Below are 25,574 nucleotides of genomic sequence, written 5' to 3' on the forward strand. Positions count from 1 at the left end.
CGTGTACAGCCATATCTGCATGTGGACAGCTGTTTCAACCAAAAAGACTTACCAGCTCAGCACAAGCAGACCAAACAGTTACAGATACATTTACACCAATCAACACAGCAGGTCACCCCTAATGGAGGATCACAGGAATCGTGGGTAGAGGGGTCCTTTCATCGGATTGGCTGGCCCAGCGCTGTTTCAGCCATGGAATGGCCAATAGGTGGATACAGCTTGATGGCTGAGGTCTCCAGGGTGCTAAACAATTCCAAGTCATATTATGTGATATCATCTACGGTTAAATTCTGGTCCGTACTTGTAAACTTTTTATTTTTATACTGTATTGAGGATGGCGGCACGGTGGCGCAGTGGGTAGTGCTGCTGCCTCGCAGTTGGGAGACCTGGGGACCCGGGTTCGCTTACCAGGTACTCCCTGCGTGGAGTTTGCATGTTTTTCCCGTGTCTGCGTGGGTTTCCTCTGGGTGCTCCGGTTTCCTCCCACAGTCCAAAGACATGCAGGTTAGGTGGATTGGCGATTCTAAATTGGCCCTAGTGTGTGCTTGGTGTGTGGGTGTGTTTGTGTGTGTCCTGCGGTGGGTTGGCACCCTGCCCAGGATTGGTTCCTGCCTGGTGCCCTGTGTTGGCTGGGATTGGCTCCAGCAGACCCCCGTGCCCTGTAGTTAGGATTCAGCGGTTTGGAAAATGGATGGATGGATGGATGTATTGAGGATTTGTTCTGTTCCGTGTATTGTATTGTATCGACCCCCTTCTTTTTGACACCCACTGCACACCCAAACTACCTGGAAAGGGGTGTCTTTGAACTGCCTTTCCCGAGGTTGCTTCCATTTTTTCCCTACAAAGGTTTTTTTGAGAGTTTTTCCTTGTCTTCTTAGAGAGTCAAGGCTTGGGGGCTATCAAGAGGCAGGACCCTGTTAAAGCCCATTGCGGAGTTTCTTGTGTGATGTAACGCACTCCTCTCAGGACCCACCTAAGAAAGACATCAATCGATGACAATGAGTGCAGAATGGAGCTGCCAGAATCTGAGCTAGGAAAAGAAAATTTGAGCACATCACCCCAGTCTTAGCATCACTGCACTGGTTACCTGTGTCATTTAGAATTGACTTTAAAATCCTGCTTATGGTTTACAAAGCCTTCAATAATCTGCTCCATCCTATATCTCTGAATGTCTGTCACCTTACACTCCAAATCATAAACTTAGATCTTCAAATGAGGGTCTGCTTAGAATTCCAAGAGCTAAACTTAAAAGAAGTGCTGAGGTGACCTTCTGCTGTTTTGAACCTAAAATCTGGAATAGCAGACCGATAGAAATTTGTCAGGCTAATACTGTTGAACAATTTAAAAAACTGCTAAAACCCCATCATTTTAAAATGGCTTTTTTGTAGCTACATTTTAATTGTATCCTTATTACACCATATGGCAAGAGCAGTGTTTGGAGGTGGCAAGTGTGGCAACCGTCCCAGGCCTCCCGCGCCTAAGGGGGCCCTGCTTTTGAGATCCGCGTGTCCCGTTCAAGCAGATTTGTCAGGTTATATTCTCCAGTATATATATATGTAGGGCGGCACGGTGGCGCAGTGGGTAGCGCTGCTGCCTTACAGTTAGGAGACCTGGGTTCGCTTCCCGGGTCCTCCCTGCGTGGAGTTTGCATGTTCTCCCCGTGTCTGCGTGGGTTTACTCCGGGCTCTCCGGTTTCCTCCCAAAGACATGCAGGTTAGGTGGATTGGCGATTCTAAATTGGCCCTAGTGTGTGCTTGGTGTGTGGGTGTGTTTGTGTGTGTCCTGCGGTGGGTTGGCACCCTGCCCGGGATTGGTTCCTGCCTTGTGCCCTGTGTTGGCTGGGATTGGCTCCAGCAGACCCCCGTGACCCTATATATATATATATATATATATATATATATATATATATATATATATATATATATATATATATATATATATATATATATATTTGAGATGCTCCTAAGAGGAACCCTTTAAAAATCCCTCTTCAAGGTCAAATTCCGTCCATGTACGTCTTTGAAAACATTCCAAAGACCACCTTCGTCGCCCAAAAAGGATTGCCGGTATAATCCCTTCCTAAAATAGGTAGAGCCCATTAGTCGCTGGGTTGGCTTCTGTTTTGACTTAGGACTCATTCGTGTCTGGTGAGCCTACCATCGTTTCTTAGTCGAGTCTTTGGTTCAGTTTGCTACGGTAGGCCAAGTTGAAACAGTGCAGGAATTGTTTGTAGTGGAAGATGCAGCAACGTTTGATTACTAGTTTAGCCATATCGCCATGAGTGGAAGACCCTGGTTGACCCTCCTTTGGCAGCAATGACCTCAACCAGGTGCTTCCTGTAACTGCAGATCAGACCTGCACATTTCGTGGGGGGATTTGAACCCATTCTTCCCTGCAGAACTGCTGTAACTCTTCCATATTCTTTGGTTGTCTTCTTTGTATGGCTCTCTTCAAGTCATTCCGCAGCATCTCAATAGGATTGAGATATGGGCTCTGACTGGGCCACTCCAAAAGGCAGAGTTTGTTCTTCTGAAGCCATTGTGCTGTTGGATTTGCTGCGATGTTTGGGGTCATTGTCCTGTTGTATCACCCAGCCTCTTCTGAGCTTAAGTTGACAGACAGACACCCTCACATCATCCTGGAGAATTTGTTGATAAACTTGTGAATTCATTTTCCCCTCAATGATGGCAAGCTGTCCAGGCCCTGATGCAGCAAAGCAGACCCAAATCATGATGTTCCCTCCACCATACTTTACTGTAGGGATGATGTTTTGATGTTGATATGCAGTGCCCTTTTTACACCAAATGAAGTTCTGCTTGTTCCTCCCAAATAGTTCAGTTTTGGTTTCATCACGCCACAAAACATTTTCCCAGTACCGTTGTGGAGTGTCCAAGTGCTCTTTCGCAAACTCCAGGTGTTCAGCAATGTTCTTTTTTGATAGCAGTGGCTTCCTTCTTGGTGTCCTGCCATGGACTCCTTTCTTGTTCAGTGTTTTGTGTATAGTTGACTCATGAACAGAGATGTTAGCCAGTTCTAATGACTTCTTCAAGTCCTTTGTTGTCACTCTAGGGTTCTTCTTTACCTCATTGCTGACTTTGCGTTGTGCTCTTGGGGTCATCTTGGCAGGGCGCCCACTTCTAGGCAGAGTAGCCACAATACCAAATTGTCTCCTTTTATAGACAACTTGCCTAACAGCAGACTGATGAATATCTCAAATCTTTGAGATGAACAATTCTCAATCGTAGCTCTTCAGACAGCTCTTTTGTGCGAGGCGTGATTCCCATCTGGATATGCTTCTTGTCAAAAGCTCAAACTCAAACTTTATAGTGTTTTTGATCAATCAAAGTCATTCTAGGACACCACACCTCTGAACTCGTGTCATTAAATGGAATCCAGGTGTGCGAAATTCTGACTGCAAAGAGCTTTCTAAGAAGTCATTAGCTTAGGGTTTACTTACTTTTTCCAACCTTCAGTTTCACAGTTTGAATGATTTATTCAATATTGTCAATACAGTAATCCCTCGCTATATCGTGCTTCGACTTTCGCGGCTTCACTCTATCGCGGATTTTATATGTAAGCATATTTAAATATATATCGCAGATTTTTTGCTGGTTTGCGGATTTCTGCAGACAATGGGTCTTTTAATTTCTGGTACACGCTTCCTCAGTTGGTTTGCCCAGTTGATTTCATACAAGGGCCGCTATTGGCAGATGGCTGAGAAGCTACCCAAGCACAGCGCGTATTATGTATTAAATAAAACTCCTCAAATATATTGTGAGCACGGGGGCTATTCGCACCCCTAGAGGACATGGCCGCTCCTCAAAAAACGCTGAAAGATTACCTTCACATTGCTGCCTTCCTTGCTGGGCTTATATGTGGCTGCTTTGCAAGTGATAAGCTTCCCGCATTGTGCTTCGCATACTTGAAAGATCAAACAGCACATATTGATTTTTGATTGTTTGTTTTTCTCTGTCTCTCTCTCTCACATTCTCTGCTCCTGACAGAGGGGGTGTGAGCAGAGGGGCTGTTCGCACACTGGCCTAGAGGATACGGGCGCTCCTCTAAAAAATGCTGAAAAATGCTTGCTCCCTTCCTCGCAGCTACTTTGTCCGGCGGTGCTTCGCATACTTAAAAGCCAAACAGCACCTATCGGTTTTTGATTGTTTGATTTTCTCTCACTTTCTGACATTTTGTGCTCCTGATGCGCACTCCTTTGAAGAGGAAGATATGTTTGCATTCTTTTAATTGTGAGACGGAACTGTCATCTCTGTCTTGCTATGGAGCACAGTTTAAACTTTTGAAAAAGAGACAAATGTTTGTTTGCAGTGTTTTGAACAAGTTGAAAAAGTTCCTGTCTCTCTACAACCTCCTGTGTGTCTGTGCAAATCTGTGACCCAAGTGTGACAATATAAAAATAACCATATAAACATATGGTTTCTACTTCGCGGATTTTCACCTTGCGTTCCAGAACCCCCTTGCGATCGAGGAGGGATTACTGTAATTCTCTGAGAATCTGTGTATCTTTAGTTATAGGAGACTGTGTTTGTTCATTATTGTGACTGACATGAATATACGACCAGGTTTTATATGGGAATTAGACATAAACATAGACAATTCCTAGGGGTTCACATACTTTTTTCTTTGACTGTATTCCTATGCAATCAACATGGGACTGCACTACATCCTGCAACATCTCGACTCTCCAGGGACATATGCTAGGATCCTGTTTGTGGACTTCAGCTCGGCGTTCAACACTATCATTCCAGAAGTCCTCCACACCAAACTCACTTGGCTCACTGTACCAGCTCCCATCTCCCGGTGGATCAAAAACTTCCTGACAGATAGGAAGCAGCAAGTGAGACTGGGAAAAATCACATCCAGCACACGAACAGTCAGCACTGGCGCCCCCCAGGGATGTGTCCTCTCTCCTCTGCTCTTCTCCCTCTACACAAATGACTGCACCTCAAGAGACCCGTCTGTTAAAATCCTGAAGTTCGCAGATGATATGACAGTCATTGGCCTCATCAAGGACAGTGACGAGTCTGTATACAGACGAGAGGTCGAACAGCTGGCCCTCTGGTGTGGTCAAAACAACCTGGAGCTGAACAAGCTTAAAACTGTGGAGATGACAGTGGACTTCAGGAGGAGCCCCCCAGTGCTGCCCCCTCTCACACTACTCAACAGCATTGTGTCTGCTGTGGAAAACTTTAGGTTTCTGGGATCCACAATTTCCCAGGACCTAAAGTGGGAACTAAACATAAACACAATTGTTAAAAAGGCCCAGCAGAGGTTGTACTTCCTGCGCCAGCTCAGGAAGTTCAACCTGCCTCAGGAGCTGCTCATCCAATTTTACTCTGCAGTAATCCAGTCTGTTCTCTGTTCATCTATCACAGTCTGGTTTGGCTCAGCCACAAAACAGGACAGGAACAGACTTCAACAGACAGTCAGGATTGCAGAAAAAATCATTGGTGTTGATCTGCCCTCCATTAAAGACTTATACAGATCTCGAGTCAGGAAACGGGCAGAAAACATCATTGCAGACCCATCACACCCTGGTTACAACCTTTTTCAACTTCTTCCCTCTGGTAGGCGCTACAGAGCACTGTACGCCAATACTACCAGACATGTGAACAGTTTCTTTCCTCAGGCCATCACTCTCATGAACACTTAAGTCAATCTCACGGCATCAGGGACAATACTAGGTAAAACCGGAGTCCAATTCCTTGTATGTGTACATATACTTGGCCAATAAAGCTGATTCTGATTCTGATTCTGATTATGTTTATTAAATAGAGCAGCAGCCCCAGCACTGCCCCCTGCTGGTCACCACTCTTAACATCAGCCAATTCTGATGAGGTTCCTCACACCATCACCCTTTACTTCCTGTGTCTGAGCCAATTCTGCACCCACCTGCACACCATACCCTGAACTGCCACTTCTTTTAGTTTGACCCCCACCCTTTCATCAAATGTTTTCTGAAAGTCCAGATAAATAATATCATCTGCTCCATTTTGATCAGATCCTATTGTTGCCTCCTCAAAGAATTCCAGCATGTTAGTTAAAAACAATCTTCTTCATCTGAGCCCACACTGACTGTTCCTAATAACTCCTGTCCTTGTCATGTGTTGCTCGATCATCTCCTTAATAATTCCTTCCATTAATTTTCCTGTGATGCACGTTAAGCTTACTGGCCTGTAGTTGCTTGAATCTAACCTGTCACCCTTTTTATATAACAGGATGATATTTGCCATTTTCCAGTCCTTTGGAATCTCTCCAGTGCACTGTGACTTCCTAAAAATATGCGTCAAGGGTAGCACTGCTGCCTCGCAGTTAGGAAACCCGGGTTCGCTTCCCGGGTCCTCCCTGCGTGGAGTTTGCATGTTCTCCCCATGTCTGCGTGGGTTTCCTCCCACAGTCCAAAGACATGCAGGTTTGGTGCATTGGCGATGCTAAGTTGGCCCCGTTTTGTGTTTGGTGTGATGGACTGATGACCTGTCCAGGGTTTGTTCTGGCCTTGCACCCTATGCTAGCGGGGATAGGCTCCAGCCACCAAACCCAAAGACCAGACCCTAATCTGGATTAAGCATGTTGGAAAATAACATGACTTGACAATTGAAGGTAACTGTACAAATGACTTAGGCTACTAATGAACTCTGCTCTGCAGTAGGTACTATGTCATAGAATTGAGATGAACAGATGGTGGCCTCAGATGAATTGTCCTTAGTGTGTGCTTGGTGTGTGGGTGTGTGTGTGCGTGCCCTGCGGTGGGCTGGCACCCTGCCCGGGGTTTGTTCCTGCCTTTCACCCTGTGCTGGCTGGGATTGGCTCCAGCAGACCCCCGTGACCCTGTAGTTAGGATATAGCAGGTTGAAAAATGACTGACTGCCTGACTGACTCAAAATAGCTTCAGCCCCTGCACTGACCCCTGTGGAATTCTGATGAGGTTCCTCGCACCATCAACCTCTGCTTCCTGAGCCAATTCTGTACCCATCTAAAAACATCTTAATGTATGGGCACTGGCTGGGAGCCCCAGGAGCATGGAGGCACACAATGTTTCTGATGCCTATGACCGGAAAGTATTCACAGTGCATCACTTTTTCCACATTTTGTTACGTTACAGCCTTATTCCAAAATGGATTAAATTCACTTTTTTCCTCAGAATTCTACACACAACACCCCATAATGACAACGTGAAAAAAGTTTACTTGAGGTTTTTGCAAATTTATTAATAAAAAAACTGAGAAATCCCATGTACATAAGTATTCACAGCCTTTGCCATGAAGCTCACAATTGAGCTCAGGTGCATCCTGCTTCCCCTGATCATCCTTGAGATGTTTCTGCAGCTTCATTGGAGTCCACCTGTGGTAAATTCAGTTGATTGGACCTGATTTGGAAAGGCACACACCTGTCTATAGAAGGTCCCACAGTTGACAGTTCATGTCAGAGCACAAACCAAGCATGAAGTCAAAGGAATTGTCTGTAGACCTCAGAGACAGGATTGTCTCCAGGCACAAATCTGGGGAAGGTTACAGAAAAATTTCAGCTGCTTTGAAGGTCCCAATGAGCACAGTGGCCTCCATCATCCGTAAGTGGAAGAAGTTCGAAACCACCAGGACTCTTCCTAGAGCTGGCTGGCCATCTAAACTGAACGATCGGGGGAGAAGGGCCTTAGTCAGGGAGGTGACCAAGAACCCGATGGTCACTCTGTCAGAGCTCCAGAGGTCCTCTGTGGAGAGAGGAGAACCTTCCAGAAGGACAACCATCTCTGCAGCAATCCATCAATCAAGCCTGTATGGTAGAGTGGCCAGACGGAAGCCACTCCTTAGTGAAAGGCACATGGCAGCCCGTCTGGAGTTTGCCAAAAGGCACCTGAAGGACTCTCAGACCATGAGAAAGAAAATTCTCTGGTCTGATGAGACAAAGATTGATCTCTTTGGTGTGAATGCCAGGCGTCACGTTTGGAGGAAACCTGGCACCGCTCATCACCAGGCCAATACCATCCCTACAGTGAAGCATGGTGGTGGCAGCATCACGCTTTGGGGATGTTTTTCAGCAGCAGGAACTGGGAGACTAGTCAGGATAAAGGGAAAGATGACTGCAGCAATGTACAGAGACATCCTGGATGAAAACCTGCTCCAGAGAGCTCTTGACCTCAGACTGGGGCGACGCTTCATCTTTCAGCAGGACAACAACCCTAAGCACACAGCCAAGATATCAAAGGAGTGGCTTCCGGACAACTCTGAAAAACTCTGTAAAAGAGGAATGGGCGAAACTGGCCAAGGATAGGTGTGCCAAGCTTGTGGCATCATATTCAAAAAGACTTGAGGCTGGAATTGCTGCCAAAGGTGCATCGACAAAGTATTGAGCAAAGGCTGTGAATACTTATGGACATGGGATTTCTCAGTTTTTTTATTTTTAATAAATTTGCAAAAACCTCAAGTAAACTTTTTTCACATTGTCATTATGGGGTGTTGTGTGTAGAATTCTGAGGAAAAAATGAATTTAATCCATTTTGGAATAAGGCTGTAACATAACAAAATGTGGAAAAAGTGATGTGCTGGGAATACTTTCCGGATGCACCGTATGTTTCAGTTTAGCTATCAAAACAGGGGCCCCAGCACACTACTTTGCCCGGGGGCCTGTGTTGCTGTTAAGATATCCCTGTGAAGGGCCTATAATTCACACTACATGTTAAGACGAAAACAAGACATGAAGTCCAAGGAATTCTCTGTAGACCTCCATGATCAGAGCAAGGGGATCAAACCATTTGTAAAGCGTGGAGTGTGCCAAGCAGCCCAGACTGGCCTCAATAACTGTGAAACAGAAGAAGCTTGGAACCATCAGAACTCTTCCTAGAGTGGACATCCAGTTAAAATGAAAAACTTGTCAAGAAAGGTCTTTGCCATGGAGGTAACCAACAATCTGATGGTCACTCTACCTCTGCTGAAATGGGACAACCTATCGAAAGTGTGACCATCTCAGCAGCATTCCATCAATCGGGCGTTGATGGCCGAGTGGTTGCCTCCTTCTTGGAGTCTCACAATTGGCATTTGAAGGACTCTTAGAGAATGTCGAAAAAAAAATCTCTGGGCTATTGGGACAAAAATTAAACTCTTTGGTCCGAACTCCAAACCCTATGTCTGGGAAGACCAGGCACTGCTCAGCACCGGACAGGGGCAGGGACAGGCATACTGGTCAGAACTGAGAGATGAATGAATGCAGCCACATATAGAGGGGTCCTTGAAGAAAACCTGCTTCAGAGTGGATGCCACCTCGGTTCACCTTTCTGTAAAACAAGGACCAGAAACACACAGCCAAGACAATGCTGGAGTGGTTTCGGGACAAGTCTCTGACTGTCCTTGAATAGCCTGGACTTTTAGACCCCATGGAACATATGTGGCAAGACCTGAATATGGCAGTTTACAGATGTGTCTCAGCCAGCCTAATGGAGCTTGAGAGGATCTGCCAGGAAGATTTGGGGTAAACTGCCCACATCCTGGTCTATACAAAGCTGGCAGAGTCTTAGCCAAGAAGACTCCAAGCTGGACTTGCTGCCAAAAGGACTGAATTAAGGGTCTGAACAAATGTGTGGAAAGTGAAGGGGTCTGAGTACTTTGTGAAGCCACTGAATATGAATACCAAATCACATGAGCAAGGAAGGTTCTACTGCCCCCTACTGGGACTCTGCACAACCAATTTCGATTTCTGGTGACCAGTGACAATTCAAGTGATGGGTGGGTGGAGGTCTGATGATCTAAAGCAGGAATGCAAATCAAATGATGGGTGGAGGTGGGTGGGTGGAGGTCTGATGGTCTAAAGCAGGGGTGCAAATCAAGTGACGGGTGGGTGGAGGTCTGATGATCCAAAGCACGAGTGCAAATCAATTGATGGGTGGAGGTGGGTGGGTGGAGCTCTGATGGTCTAAAGCAGGGGTGCAAATCAAGTGACGGGTGGGTGGAGGTCTGATGGTCTAAAGCAGGGGTGCAAATCAAGTGACGGGTGGGTGGAGGTCTGATGGTGTAAAGCAGAGGTGCAAATCAAGTGATGGGTGGAGGTGGTTGGGTAGAGGTCTGATGGTCTAAAGCGGGGGGGGCAAAATCAAGTGATGGGTGGAGGTGGGTGGAGGTCTGATGGTCTAAAGCAGGGGTGCAAATCAAGTGATGGGTGGGAGGAGGTCTGATGGTGTAAAGCAGGGATGCAAATCAAGTGATGGGTGGAGGTCTGATGGTCTAAAGCAGAGGGGCAAATCACATCCTGGAGGGCCACATGCAGGTTTTTGTTGCAGCCACTTTCTTAATTAGTAACCAGTTACTGCAGCTAATGGATTATCCTCCTTTTGCCTTCATTTTAATTAATTTGCTTTTTAAAATTCACAACCCTTAATTATTTTCTTTTTCTTAAACCATCAGCCAAATGGTAATGAGATGAAACAAGCAACCAGCTAACTCTGAGTCCTCAAACTCAGTTACTGGAGGGCCACTATTTTAGTTGCAACCAATTTTTTTTTATTTAAAAGTCATTTCACGCTGTAAGTGAAGCCCATTATTTAATTCAATGGCCTGTCTGTGCCCTCATTTTCATATAGCGGAGATTTCTAAAATGGTTTGATTTTATTCCCAAACCCAAGATCACCACCCAAATGTTTTGTGGCCCAGAACAGCTCAATATTTCTCAGGTGTGTACTTCTTTCTCTTCAAATATTTTATTGAAACACATTGTATGATGGAGAGTCCTTATTGTCTGGATGCTGAAAACATTTGAGGTTTCCGAATCTTTAAATACAAATCACTCAAAATTAATGAAATAGAAGTAAGTTCTGTCAGCAGAAAACTTCTTCTTCTTTTGGCTGCTCCCGTTAGGGGTCGCCACAGCGGATCATCTTCTTCCATCTCTTCCTGTCTTCTCCATCTTGCTCTGTCACACCCAGCACCTGCATGCGCTCTCTCACCACATCCATAAACATTCTCTTAGGCCTTCCTCTCCTCCTGTTCTCTGGCAGCTCTATCCTTAGCACCCTTCTCCCAATATACTCAGCATCTCTCCTCTGCACATGTCCAAACCAATGCAATGTCACCTCTCTGACTTTGTCTCCCAACCTGAGCTGACCCTCTAATGTCCTCATTTCTAATCCTGTTCTTCCTCATCACACATAATGCAAATCTTAACATCTTTAACTCTGCCACCTCCAGCTCTGTCTCCTGTGCCACCGTCTCCAGCCCATAAAACATGGCTGGTCTCACTACCGTCCTGCAGACCTTCCCTTTCACTCTTGCTGATACCTGTTTGTCACAAATCACTCCTGTCACTCTTTTCCACCCACTCCACCCTGCCTGCACTCTCTTCTTCACTTCTCTTCCACAATCCTCATTACTCTGTACTGTGGATCCCAAGTATTTAAACTCATCCACCTTCGCCAACTCTACTCCTTGCATCCTCACCATTCCACTGACCTCCCTCTCATTCACACACATGTATTCTGTCTTGGTGGTCCTACTGACCTTCATTCCTGTCCTCTCTAGAACAGATCTCCAGGTCTCCAGGGTCTCCTCAGCCTGCTCCCTACTATCACAATGTCGTCAGCAAACATTATAGTCCTGTCTAATCTCATCTGTCAGCCTGTCCATCACCATTACAAATATGAAAGGGCCCAGAGCTGATCCCTGATGTAATCCCACCTCCATCACTTCAACCGCAGACCTCACCACTGTCACACTACCCTCATTCATATTCTGTACAACTCTGCCACTCCCGACTTCCTCATACAATACCACAACTCCTCTCTCCTCACCCTGTCATATGCTTTTCTGTAAACAGAAGACATTGGTTTCTAATTAAGAATGGAAATCTACAGCCAGTGTAGCCCTCCAGGATCTGAGTGTGACACCTGTGGTCTAGTGGGTGCCCATTTCTCGCACTCCGTACTCACATGGCTCTGCTCTTTTTTATTTAACAGGTCCTGCAGATGTACCTTCCTTTCTGTGGAATAGCAATTTCCAACGCCCAGCTCTTCGCTGCATCCAGGAAAGAGTACGAAAGAAGCAGAGTAAGGACTAAATGTGAATGTCTATGCTTGCCCATAATCTACAGGTCGGTGCTGACTGGCCATCTATTTGACATTTCTGTGGCTGCTTTGTGAACAACAGGTTGTCTTTGCTATTGGGTGGAGGGGTAGGATAAGCATCCAGGATGGTGGCCATTGACAAGTAGGCTTCCAGCACCAAAGTTTGATTTGGGGTGAAACTGGGGAAATCAGGAAACTGGTCGCTTGTTCTTTACACCCTCTGTGTGACTGGACTTCATCTCAAAATGAAATGGTTAGGATGTTGATGGCCAGCCAGCAGTGGAATAAAGAGAGTTCAAATGGGAAAGTGGCACAGCCACCAAAACAAAGTTGCCCAGTGAGGAAAATGCTGGGATGGCAGCCTGGTGCCTTATGCTGGACAGAGAATGCTGGGAAAAACACTGATATATTACTATTGGGTATTACATCAGCTGAACGGACACTGAGCTGTCTTTTGGCTAGTGCTGTAATTGCTGGGTGGTGTCCTCACCTAAAGACGTGATGCTAGAAAACCTGTTAGGTATTACTGATGCTTGCCCAATAAATACACTGTGGGTTCTCTTTAGGGTATTGCTAAAGGGACAGTGGACATGGGGTTACTAGAAAGACTGGACAGGAGACAGTGATGTTAGTGCATTACTATAACAGACATTTGGTGGTCCTAAATGAACAAAGGCAGGAACAAACCCAGGGTGCTACAATAGATAGCACTATACCAGCGCTTAACCTGACACAGACAGACGCAGGCACACAAATGTTTTATTTTTTTTCACCTCTTGTGAAACGCCTTCCTCGTTTCCCACAGGCACAATGCAGTCTCGAGCACAAAACACAATACTCAGTACTTTTTACTTTTTCTTCTTCTCTCGTTCTCCTCCACTCCTCCTCTGCAAGCTTTGTCTCCCTTCTTCCGACTCTGCCTCTCAACTGTTCGTTGACCCCTTATATAAGGCACCCGGAAGTGCTTCAGGGGCTCGTCGCCCCACTTCTGGCAGCACTAACAGGTGCGGCGGAAGAACCTCCCACACGGGCTCAGGAACAGCTGCAGTGCCTCCTGGCGGAACCCCCGGATCCCAACATGGCTGAGTCCAATTCCATCTCCTAAGAAGCCTTGTGGGAATTCGAGGCACGGCTGCCACCCAGGGGGACTGCCATTTAGCATTCCGGGGGAGGTAGCACTTTGTCCATACTTGCTCCCCGGGTCCTTCTAACGCAGAGGCGTCCTGACCGGGCCATCCACAACACTGGACATGGTGCCAATCCATCACAGATGCAGAAAATGATTTTTCCAATTGTTTCTATCAACACCCGTCCTCACAGTGGTCAATGCTGCCATCAGACAACCCTGGGGTCTTGTGTTTGAGTTGTGTAGCGTGTGCCATCCGCGTGTTCTGTTCTTGTCTCTTTTCATCTTAAAGCTGTTTGATTCTAATTGTCAATGTCAATTTATTTACAGTGCATCCAGAAAGTATTCCCAGCGCATCACTTTTTCCACATTTTGTTATGTCATAGCCTTATTCCAAAATGGATTAAATTCATTTTTTTCCTCAGAATTCTACACACAACATCCCATAATGACAACATGAAAAAAGTTTACTTGAGATTTTTGCAAATTTATTAAAAATAAAAAAACTGAGAAATCCCATGTCCATAAGTATTCACAGCCTTTGCTCAATACTTTGTCGATGCACCTTTGGCAGCAATTCCAGCCTCAAGTCTTTTTGAATATGATGCCACAAGCTTGGCACACCTATCCTTGGCCAGTTTCGCCCATTCCTCTTTGCAGCACCTCTCAAACTCCATCAGGTTGGATGGGAAGCGTCGGTGCACAGCCATTTTAAGATCTCTCCAGAGATGTTCAATTGGGTTCAAGTCTGGGCTCTGGCTGGGCCACTCAAGGACATTCACAGAGTTGTCCTGAAGCCACTCCTTTGATATCTTGGCTGTGTGCTTAGGGTCGTTGTCCTGCTGAAAGATGAACCGTCGCCCCAGTCTGAGGTCAAGAGCGCTCTGGAGCAGGTTTTCATCCAGGATGTCTCTGTACATTGCTGCAGTCATCTTTCCCTTTATCCTTACTAGTCTTCCAGTCCCTGCTGCTGAAAAACATCCCCACAGCATGATGCTGCCACCACCATGCTTCACCGTAGGGATGGTATTGGCCTGGTGATGAGCGGTGCCTGGTTTCCTCCAAACGTGACTCCTGGCATTCACACCAAAGAGTTCAATCTTTGTCTCATCAGATCAGAGAATTTTCTTTCTCATGGTCTGAGAGTCCTTCAGGTGCCTTTTGGCAAACTCCAGGCGGGCTGCCATGTGCCTTTTACTAAAGAGTGGCTTCCGTCTGGCCACTCTACCATACAGGCCTGATTGGTGGATTGCTGCAGAGATGGTTGTCCTTCTGGAAGGTTCTCCTCTCTCCACAGAGGACCTCTGGAGCTCTGACAGAGTGACCATCAGGTTCTTGGTCACCTCCCTGACTAAGGCCCTTCTCCGCCGATCGCTCAGTTTAGATGGCCGGCCAGCTCTAGGAAGAGTCCTGGTGGTTTCGAACTTCTTCCACTTATGGATGATGGAGGCCACTGTGCTCATTGGGACCTTCAAAGCAGCAGAAATTTTTCCGTAACCTTCCCCAGATTTGTGCCTCGAGACAATCCTGTCTTGGAGGTCTACAGACAATTCCTTTGACTTCATGCTTGGTTTGTGCTCTGACATGAACTGTCAACTGTGGGACCTTCTATAGACAGGTGTGTGCCTTTCCAAATCATGTCCATCCAACTGAATTTACCACAGGTGGACTCCAATGAAGCTGCAGAAACATCTCAAGGATGATCAGGGGATACAGGATGAACCTGAGCTCAATTTTGAGCTTCATGGCAAAGGCTGTGAATACTTATGTACATGTGCTTTCTCAGTTTTTTTATTTTTAATAAATTTGCAAAAACCTCAAGTAAACTTTTTTCACGTTGTCATTATGGGGTGTTGTGTGTAGAATTCTGAGGAAAAAAATGAATTTAATCCATTTTGGAATATGGCTGTAACATAACAAAATGTGGAAAAAGTGATGCAGTGTGAATACTTTCCGGATGCACTGTATATAGAGAATAAAATAGGACCCAAAATGGATCCCTGAGGAACACCACATTTAAGAGGAGCAGTAGATGAAAAAGATCTCAGGTACTGCTGTTTCTGTCTGGGCAGTTCACGGCCAAGAGATTTTCAAGGGACAATGATAGTTTGCTTAGCGTTTAAAATTAAATGGTTCAATTTTGCTCCGGCGATAACAATGTCAGAGGGTAAAACAATGATCTGATGCAATCGAGACAGACCCCATTGTTTGATTGATTTTTGTGAACTTCCACATCTCACTTGTCGCTAGTGGTCATTAGCTTTTTTTATTTAAAGTTTACGATAGAGAAGTACGGAAGCCGAGAGAGGATGTGCAATATTGTTATTTCTTTAAATTGTTTTCTCGAGATAAGGGACTAATTTTATTGAGATCTCGAGAAAATGAACTTTGTTTTCTCGAGATAATGGAATAATTTTATCGACATCTCGATAAAAGAAAAGATCTTGTTTTCTTGAAGTTCTGAAATAATTGTACCAAACGTTTAATGTTTAGCTTATTGAAGCCACGCCCTGTTTGAAATGGCAGAAGAGCTGAACTGTATTGATGAGCAAGTCACATTTTTAATAATAAATAGTAATACATTTGATTTATTTGTAGGCGCCTTTCTAAACACTCAAGGACACCGAACAATCGATAAACACAGATTATAAACAAAACTAAAATGCAAAAATTAAAATCAGACAGAGCAATTGTAATCAAAGAGAAAAAGCAGTCTTAAACAAATGATTCTTAAATTTAGATATGAAAAGTGAAAATGATTTAATATTTCTAAGCTCAGGTGGTAGTGAGTTCCAGAGCTGGGGAGCAGAACAACTGAATGCGGACAAAGGGGACAGTCAAGTGAATGGAGGAAGAGGATCTAAGGGTATGGGAGGGAATGGCAACATGGAGGAGGTCAGACAGATATGGAGGAGCGAGGTTGTGGGGAGCCTTAAAAGTTAACAGAAGAATTTTGAATTGAATGTGGAACTTAACTGGAAGCCAATGAAGTTGCTGCAAAATGGGAGAGATATGGTGAATAGAGGGCGTTCTAGTAATGATGCGGGAGGGTAACTGAATTCTGGACCAGTTGAAGCTTATGAACAGATTTGTGAGAAAGACCAAAGAAAAGGGAATTACAATAATCCAGACGAGAAGTGACAAGGCTATGAACGAGAGCAGTGGTGTGGGGCGAATACAATTAATGTGACGCAAGTGGAAATAAGCAGACTGGGAGATGTTATTGATGTGGGACTGAAAGGATAAAGTACTGTCAAGGATGACACCCAGACTCTTAATAATAATTCTTTGCATTTATATAGCGCTTTTCTCACTGCTCAAAGCACTCAGCAATTGCAGGATAAGGGCCTTGTTTAAGGGCCCAACAGAGCAGAGTCCCTATTGACATTTACAGGATTCAAACCGGCAACCTTCCGATTGTCAGTGCAGATCCCTAGCCTTAGAGCCAGCACTCCGCCTCCAAACCTGTGGGGATGGAGAGACTGAGGAATTATCAATAACAAAGGAAAAATGATCAGTTTTAGATAATGCTGATTTTGTACCAATGAGGAGAACCTCAGTTTTGTCACTTGTTATTTAATTTAAAAAAATTTGAAGGAAACCAGGATTTGATTTCTGCTATGCAATCAATAAGTGAGGAGGGTGGAAAGGAAGCAGTAGGCTTGCTAGTGAGATAGAGCTGGGGGTCATCAGCATAACAGTGGAAGCTAATGTTATATTTATGAAAGGGGAAGGAGGTAAATAATGAAAAGGAGGGGCCGCAGGACAGAGCCCACCTGAAGTAACAGAGGTGGGCTAGGAAAGTTTTCAGCTGAACAAACTAAGTGCGGCCTGAGAGGTAGGATCTGAACCAGTCTAGTGGAGTGTGGGTAATGCCAGTCAAAGATAATCTATTAAGGAGAGTGGTGTGACAAATAGTGTCAAAGGCCACACTCAGATCAAGGAGGATGAGAATAGGAATTAAACCAGAATCAGCTGCCATAAGGTGGTCATTAGTCATTTTTATAAGTGCTGTTTCTGTACTGTGGAGGGGACGAAAACCACAGCAGATCATTTTCTTCCATCTCTTCCTGTCTTCTCCATCTTGCTCTGTCACACCCATCACCTGCATGTCCTCTGTCACCACATCCCTAAACCTTCTCTTAGGTCTTCCTCTCCTCCTCTTATTTACCAGCTTTATCCTTAGTACCCTTCTCCCAATATACCCAGCATCTCTCCTCTGCACCTGTCCAAACCAACGCAATCTCACCTCTCTGACTTTGTCTCCCAACTTGAGCTCACCCTCTAAAAAAAGTCCTCACAGGTGGCACAGTGGTAGTGCTGCTGCTTTGCAGTAAGGAGACTGTGGAAGATTGTGGGTTTGCTTCCCGGTTCCTCCCTGTGTGGATAGCGCTTTGAGTACTGAGAAAAGCGCTATATAAATGTAATGAATTCTTCTTATTATTAATGTCCTCATTTCTAATCCTGTCCTTCCTCATCACACCCAATGCAAATCTTAGCATCTTTAACTCTGCCACCTCCAGCTCTGTCTCCTGCTTTCTGGTCAGTGCCACTGTCTCCAGCCCATATAACATAGCTGGTCTCACTACCGTCCAGTAGACCTTCCCTTTCACACTTGATGATACCCGTCTGTCACAAATCACTCCTGACACTCTTCTCCACCCACTCCACCCTGCCTGCACTCTCTTCTTCACCTCTCTTCCACAATCCCCATTACTCTGTACTGTTGATCCCAAGTATTTAAACTCATCCACCTTCACCAACTCTATTTCTTGTATCCTCACCATTCCACTGACCGCCTTCTCATTCACACACACATGTATTCTGTCTTGGTGGTCCTACTGACTTCATGCGTTTCCACTCTAGAGCAGATCTCCACCTCCCCAGGGTCTCCTCAACCTGCTCCCTACTATCGCTACAGATCACAATGTCATCCGCAAACATCACAGTCCACGGGGACTCCTGTCTAATCTCGCAAATAAGAAAGGGCTCAGAGCCGATCCCTGATGTAATCCCACCTCCATCACTCCTACCGCAGACCTCATCACGGTCACACGTCCCTCGTACATATCCTGTACAACTCTTACATACAGACTGGAACTGTTCATACAGATTATTTTGAGATAAATGAGAATGAAGTTGAATAGCCACTATTTTTTCAAGAACTTTGGAAATGAAGGGTAGATTAGAAATAGGACGAAACTTACTGAAATTAGTCGGATCAGCACCAGGTTTTTTCAGTATTGGGGTTATTGCAGCAGTTTTAAAAGATGAAGGAAGTAGTGAGAGAAGAGTGGATTATAGCAGAGATAAGGGGGACCAGAGAGGGGAGGCAGACTTTGACCAGAACTGGAGGGTTGGGGTCCAGTTGACAGGTGGGTGGCTTAGACTTACAGACGAGATCTGAGATTTCTGAGAAAGGAGGAAGCTGAAAAGAGGAAAATGAGTGAGTTGGTGGGTGAAATTCAAATGAAGTACTGGAGGAATCCGTACAGAGAGACTGGTGAATCTTCTGGATTTTTTTCATTAAGAAAGGACATAAGGGAATTGCAAAAATCAGTTGAGTAAAGGTGAGAAGGTAAAGAATCTGGGGGTTGTGTGATATTATTAAGCATATTTTGCTCAATCAAGGGCTGACGTAGGCTGAAATATGTTTATGCCTTAGTTTAGACAATAATAACGTTAGTGTCCATCATTTAAGAAGACAGTTAGCAAGGCTTCAGCTGTATAGGCGTCACAATCTAAGCGAGCCTGATGCCAGTAGCAAAGGTTAAGTTTCATTTCCTCAAGATCGCGATAAAATTATTACATTATCTGGAGAAAACAAAGTTTGTTTTCTCGAGATCTTGATAAAATGAGTCTGTTATCTCGAGGAGACAATTTAAAAAAGTAACGATATTACACATCCTCTCTTGGCTTGCATAGAGAAGTCCAAGCATGCAGAGGAAATTTCCAGCATAGCCCCACCAGAAGTTTCAAAGCCTACTGAACATTTCTCAAATGGTGCACAATGAATACGTAGTGACCTTTCACTATAGTCCTAGGTTTTGAACCCTAAATGGACGGTGGACCCTTGAGAAGTGCAAATAGCTTCAATTAATCAGTGGCCATCAGCCGATTTTGGGAATCTCTGGTGTGACGGGCAGGTGGATTCAAATGGACTGAAGGCACCAATGGCAGATTTGGATTTTACTGGAAAAGTGGAACACCACAGTTAACTGAATGCATTCACATTGTACACATTAAATACCCCACCATTTATGTATACATAAGAGGGTACCCAAAAATAGCTGGAATTGGAAAAAAATGTTTGAATAATTTTTACTTCCTGAAACTTTAGTCTCCTTCAAAGTCCTCTCCATGTGAATGAATGCACTCGTCCCAACGGTTTTCCTACTGGTGGAAACAGTTTTGGAATTGCTGAAGAGGAATGTTGTCCAAGGCAGCCAAAAATGGCTAAAATAGTTATAAACCGTAAGGAGTATTTTTTCAAAAATTTTCTGGAACAATTAACTACCAAAAATTAGAATAATATAGGAGATCAGGTGGTGGGCAAATACCTTTAAAAGCACTGTAAACACCTCAGGCTTCTATGGCTTCTGCCTCCTAGTGGTCATTGCGATAGATAGATAGATAGATAGATAGATAGATAGATAGATAGATAGATAGATAGATAGATAGATAGATAGATAGATAGATAGATAGATAGATAGATAGATAGATAGATAGATAGATAGATAGATAGATAGATAGATAGATGTGAAAGGCACTATATAATAGATAGATAGTGAAAGGCACTATATGAATGAATGAAACAACAACAACATTTATTTCTATAGCACATTTTCATACAAATGATGAAGCTCAAAGTGCTTTACAAGATGAAGAAAGAAAAAAAAGAAGAAATACAGTACTGTTTTAGGCAGGTGTGAAAAAATGCTGTAAACAAAGAATGCTTTCAGAAATATTAATTATGATTGTTTATTGTTATCAATTTACAAAATGCAAAGTGAGCGAACAAAAGAAAAATCGAAATCAAATCAATATTTGGTGTTACGACCTTTTGCCTTCAAACCAGCATCAATTCTTATCGGTCCACTTGCACAAAGTCAGGGATTTTGTAGGATTCTAGTCAGGTGTTTGATCAACCAATTCTACCAAACAGGTGCTAATGATCATCAATGTCACACGGAGGTTGAAACACAGTCATTAACTGAAACAGAAACAGCTTCAAACTGGGTGAGGAACAGCCAAACTCTGCTACCAAGGTGAGGTTGTGGAAGACAGTTTCATGTCATGGCAAGATTGAGCACAGCAACAAGACACAAGGTAGTTCTACTGCATCAGGAAGGTCTCTCCCAGACAAAGATTTCAAAGCAGACTGGGGTTTCAAGATGTGCTGTTCAAGCTCTTTTGAAGAAGCACAAAGAAACGGGCAACGTTGAGGATCGTAGACGCAGTGGTCGGCCAAGGAAACTTAGTGCAGCAGATGAAAGATACATCAAGCTTATTACCCTTCGAAATCAGAAGATGTCCAGCAGTGCCATCAACTCAGAACTGGCAGAAACCAGTGGGACCCAGGTACACCCATCTACTGTCTGGAGAAGTCTGGCCAGAAGTGGTCTTCATGGAAGAGTTGCAGCCAAAAAGCCATACCTCCGATGTGGAAACAAGGCCAAGCGACTCAAGTATACACAAAAACATAGGAACTGGGGTGCAGAAAAATGGCAGCAGGTGCTCTGGACTGACGAGTCAAAATTTGAAATATTTGGCTGTAGCAGAAGGCAGTTTGTTCGTCGAAGGGCTGGAGAGCGGTACAATAATGAGTGTCTGCAGGCAACAGTGAAGCATGGTGGAGGTTCCTTGAACGCTTGGGGCTGCATTTCTGCAAATGGAGTTGGAGATGTGGTCAGGATTAATGGTGTTCTCAATGCTGAGAAATACAGGCAGATACTTATCCATCATGCAATACCTTCAGGGAGGCGTATGATTGGCCCCAAATTTATTCTGCAGCAGGACAATGACCCCAAACATACAGCCAAAGTCATTAAGAACTATCTTGAGCGTAAAGAAGAACAAGAAGTCCTGGAAGTGATGGTATGGCCCCCACAGAGCCCTGATCTCAACATCATCGAGTGTGTCTGGGATTACATGAAGAGACAGAAGGATGTGATGAAGCCTACATCCACAGAAGATCTGGGGTTAGTTCTCCAAGATGTTTGGAACAACCTACCAGCCAAGTTCCTCCAAAAACTGTGTGCAAGTGTACCTAGGAGAATTGATGCTGTTTTGAAGGCAAAGGGTGGTCACACCAAATATTGATTTGATTTAGATTTCTCTTTTGTTCATTCACTGTATTTTGTTGATTGATGAAAATAAATGATTAACACTTCCATTTTTGAAAACATTCTTTGTTTACAGCATTTTTTCACACCTGCCTAAAATGTTTGCACAGTACTGTATATAAATAAAATGAAGCAATACTAATTAACAAAGAATAAAGTAAGGTCCGATGGCCAGGGAGGACAGAAAAAAACACTCCAGACGGCTGCAGAAAAAAAAACAAAATCTGCAGGGGTTCCAAGGCCTCAAGACCACCCGGGCCCCACTTGGCATTCTACCTAACCAAAATGATCGCAATCAGTCCTCAGGGTTTACAGGCTTCACATGATAGAATTTGGACGGTGCTTTGATCAGATGGTGGAGGTGCAGATCGGCACCGCAGAAAACCGGAAAAGAACAGTAGAGAAAGTAGGGATTAGTACGGATTACAGAGCCACCATGAATGATAATGATAATTAAAGGCATATACAAAATATCAGGGTTAAACTAAAATGTAGGTCTGAGAAAGCCATGTTACAATAATGAGTTTTTATCAGTTGTTTTAAAGTGCTCCACCGTATTAGCCTGGCAAAAATTCTATTGGTCTGCTATTTCAGATTTAACAGAAGAAAACGAAAGAAAGAAAGAAAGAAAGAAAGAAAGAAAGAAAGAAAGAAAGAAAGAAAGAAAGAAAGAAAGAGAAAGAAAATTTTATTTGTGCCCAGGGGAGAAATTTGGTATAGGTATGACTACTGAAGAACCCTAGTAATCTAAAGGTATCCAATGCAATCAATACTCACCTCTACCAAGCTTTATGGAAATGAGTTTGAATTTTCTCCTGAACCAACTCTCCCAAACATTTTTGTGGCCCTTCTTTATGAATAACAGATGAAGCAACCTTCTTCATCACAAACTTTGTTGGCATTCTGAAGAATACTGAGCTTCCTTGGGTTTGATACTCCTGCTCTGGGCAGCTTAGTGCAAGAATGTGTAAGCTTAGTAGTAATAAATAATATTAATAATAATAATTCTTTATATTTATAGAGTACTTTTCTCGCTACTCAAAGTGCTTCAGTGAGTGGGGAGCCACTTCAGCTACCACTAGCTAATGTGTGGCATACACCTGGATGATGCAATGGCAGCCATCTTTGTGCCAGTACACTCATCACACATTAGCTATTAGGTGGTGAAGTGGTGGGAGAGAGAGAGAGACAGTTAGAGACAGGAGATGATTAGGGGGCCGGAATGACTAGGACATGGTGGGCAATTTAGCCAGGACTTTAGGATTTATAACGACAGAGAGTCAGGACCTCGGTTTTACATCTCCTCTAAAGAATGGCACCATTTTCACAGCACAGTGTCCCCATCACTGCACTGACATCACATTCAGACCACACGGTAAGTGCCTCCTGCTGCCATCACCAGCACCTCTTCCAGCAGCAACCCAAGCTTTTTCCTTGATGGTCTCCCATCCAAGTACTAAGCAGGCCTGAAGAGGCTTAGCTTCAGGTGGTGACTTCTTCTGAAGTTACAGGTGGTATGGCTGGTAATGTTTAATATCAAACCCTCTCTAAGATGCCCCACCATCTGTTAAAGCAATCACCTGTCTATCTGAAAGCAGAAAAGAAACATTTTATGCATCCTGTTGGGATAACTTTTGACCAGAACTCCTGCGAAATGTATCAACCCAAACTGCCCCAGCTCTAGTATTTATGCCAGCTTTTACATTTTATTAGCACCATAGTTTTTCTAAAATTTGCTGCCACTTTCTCAGATTGAGACATCCAGTGCCTGTCAGGTGACTTCATTCACTTGATCATGTAATCTGTAGGAGTCAGTAACCATACCTCATGCAGTCCTATGATAAACGCTGTACAGCAGTGGTCTCCAACTCCGGTCCTGGTGGGCCGCAGTGGCTGCAGGTTTTCATTCTCACCCTTTTCTTAATCAGTGACCTGTTTTTGCTTTCCTTTTCCTTTCATTTTAATTGACTTGCTTTTTAAGATTTGATCCTCTGAATTGCTTCATTTCTTTCCTTCAATGGCACCCAAACAGAAGTGAAATGTGAAGTGAGTGAACTAACAGAAGACCAACTAATCAGGGCCTCAAATTCCAACCAATTTCACTCCAACCAGTTGCTTAATGAGGCATCGCTGAGTCTTGTTGTTAATTAAACTCGTTCTTTAATTCCATGGCTTGTTGCTGCTCTCGTTGTGCATTAGCAGACATTTCTGAAATTGTTGATTTTCTCTTTCTAAGAGCTCTGTTAAAATGTTTTGGGGACCTGAGCAGATCAGCATTCCTGAGGCCTTCATCTTTCTTTATGTTCAGATATTCTCTGATGGACACAGTTTGCTGGTCCTGTTTTGGCTCGTTTTGTATCTCATTATTGTTTGGCTGCTAATTAAGGAAAAAGAAACAATTCAGACTGTGGTGGGCTGTCACCCTGCCCGGGATTTGTTCCTGCCTTGCACCCTGTGCTGGCTTAATTGGCTCCAGCAGACCCCCCGTGACCTTGTGTTAGGACATAGCGGGTTGGACTGACTGACTGACTGAAACAATTCAGCAGTCTGAGTTTTCAAGAATAAGTCCATTAAAAAGTTAATTAGCAGCAAAAACAGGTCACTCGTTAAGAAAAGGGTGAGAATGAAAACCTGCAGCCACTGCGGCCCTCCAGGACTGCAGTTTGAGACCCCTGCTGTACTGCTTACTAGATCAGGAGTGGGCAACATCGGTCCTGGGGGGCCGCAGTGGCTGCAGGTTTTTGTTCCAACCCAGTTTTCTTAATGAGAATTTAATTAATGCCGATGAAGAAGAGGTGGGCAACAACGGTCCTGGGGGGCCGCAGTGGCTGCAGGTTTTTGTTCCAACCCAGTTTTCTTAATGAGAATTCAATTAATGCCGATGAAGAAGAGGTGGGCAACAACGGTCCTGGGGGGCCGCAGTGGCTGCAGGTTTTTGTTCCAACCCAGTTTTCTTAATGAGAATTCAATTAATGCCGATGAAGAAGAGGTGGGCAACATTGGTCCTGGGGGGCCGCAGTGGCTGTTCCAACCCAGTTTTCTTAATGAGAATTTAATTAATGCCGATGAAGAAGAGGTGGGCAACAACGGTCCTGGGGGGCCGCAGTGGCTGCAGGTTTTTGTTCCAACCCAGTTTTCTTAATGAGAATTCAATTAGTGCCGATGAAGAAGAGGTGGGCAACATCGGTCCTGGGGGGCCGCAGTGGCTGCAGGTTTTTGTTCCAACCCAGTTTTCTTAATGAGAATTCAATTAATGCAGATGAAGAAGAGGTGGGCAACAACGGTCCTGGGGGGGCCGCAGTGGCTGCAGGTTTTTGTTCCAACCCAGTTTTCTTAATGAGAATTCAATTAATGCCAATGAAGAAGAGGTGGGCAACAACGGTCTTGGGGGGCCGCAGTGGCTGCAGGTTTTTGTTCCAACACAGTTTTCTTAATGAGAATTCAATTAATGCCGATGAAGAAGAGGTGGGCAACAACGGTCCTGGGGGGCCGCAGTGGCTGCAGGTTTTTGTTCCAACCCAGTTTTCTTAATGAGACATCAATTAATGCCGATGAAGCACTTATTGCACGAGTGACATTTTTCTGCTTCATTTTAGTGGTCTCCTCTTGTTGTAGCAATAAAATGCAAATGACAAAGTAGCCAGGAGTTCTCCATTTACACCTCTGTGTGTTCATCATGCACTGTTTGGTTTAATAAAATGTGACAGATTGAAAATGATCTGTTTTAGGCTTCAAATCGTAAATGATCCGTTGTCATTTATCTTATTGCTAATAAGAAGCCATTAAAACAGTGAATGCAGCTGTTTAAGAGTGAAATAAGAAATTAAGGGATGGGGGACCTTAACAAGAGAGACCACTAAAATGAAGCAGAAAAATGTCACTTGTGCAATAAGTGCTTCATCAGCAATAATTGATGTCTCATTAAGAAAACTGGGTTGGAACAAAAACCTGCAGCCACTGCGGCTCCCCAGGACCGACATTGCCTACCTCTGTCCTTGACATTATGTTTTGTTGAGGAGCATTGTTGGAGGGTGGTCGGGGA

At 44.3% G+C, this 25,574-nt stretch overlaps 1 protein-coding gene across 1 annotated transcript in view; it reads left to right on the top strand.

Moving 5' to 3' along the window:
- The window catches only part of pde11a (phosphodiesterase 11a), a 428,873-nt gene that overhangs the window by 169,997 nt on the left and 233,302 nt on the right, over positions 1 to 25,574 (top strand). Inside the window, exon 4 of the mRNA XM_051930468.1 lies at positions 11,954 to 12,043. Within this exon, the coding sequence (XP_051786428.1) occupies positions 11,954 to 12,043 (90 nt within the window). The remainder of the gene's footprint in view (positions 1 to 11,953; positions 12,044 to 25,574) is intronic.

This window comes from Erpetoichthys calabaricus, chromosome 8, assembly GCF_900747795.2.
Source record: "Erpetoichthys calabaricus chromosome 8, fErpCal1.3, whole genome shotgun sequence".
In the NCBI taxonomy this organism is placed as follows: Eukaryota; Metazoa; Chordata; class Cladistia; order Polypteriformes; family Polypteridae; genus Erpetoichthys; species Erpetoichthys calabaricus.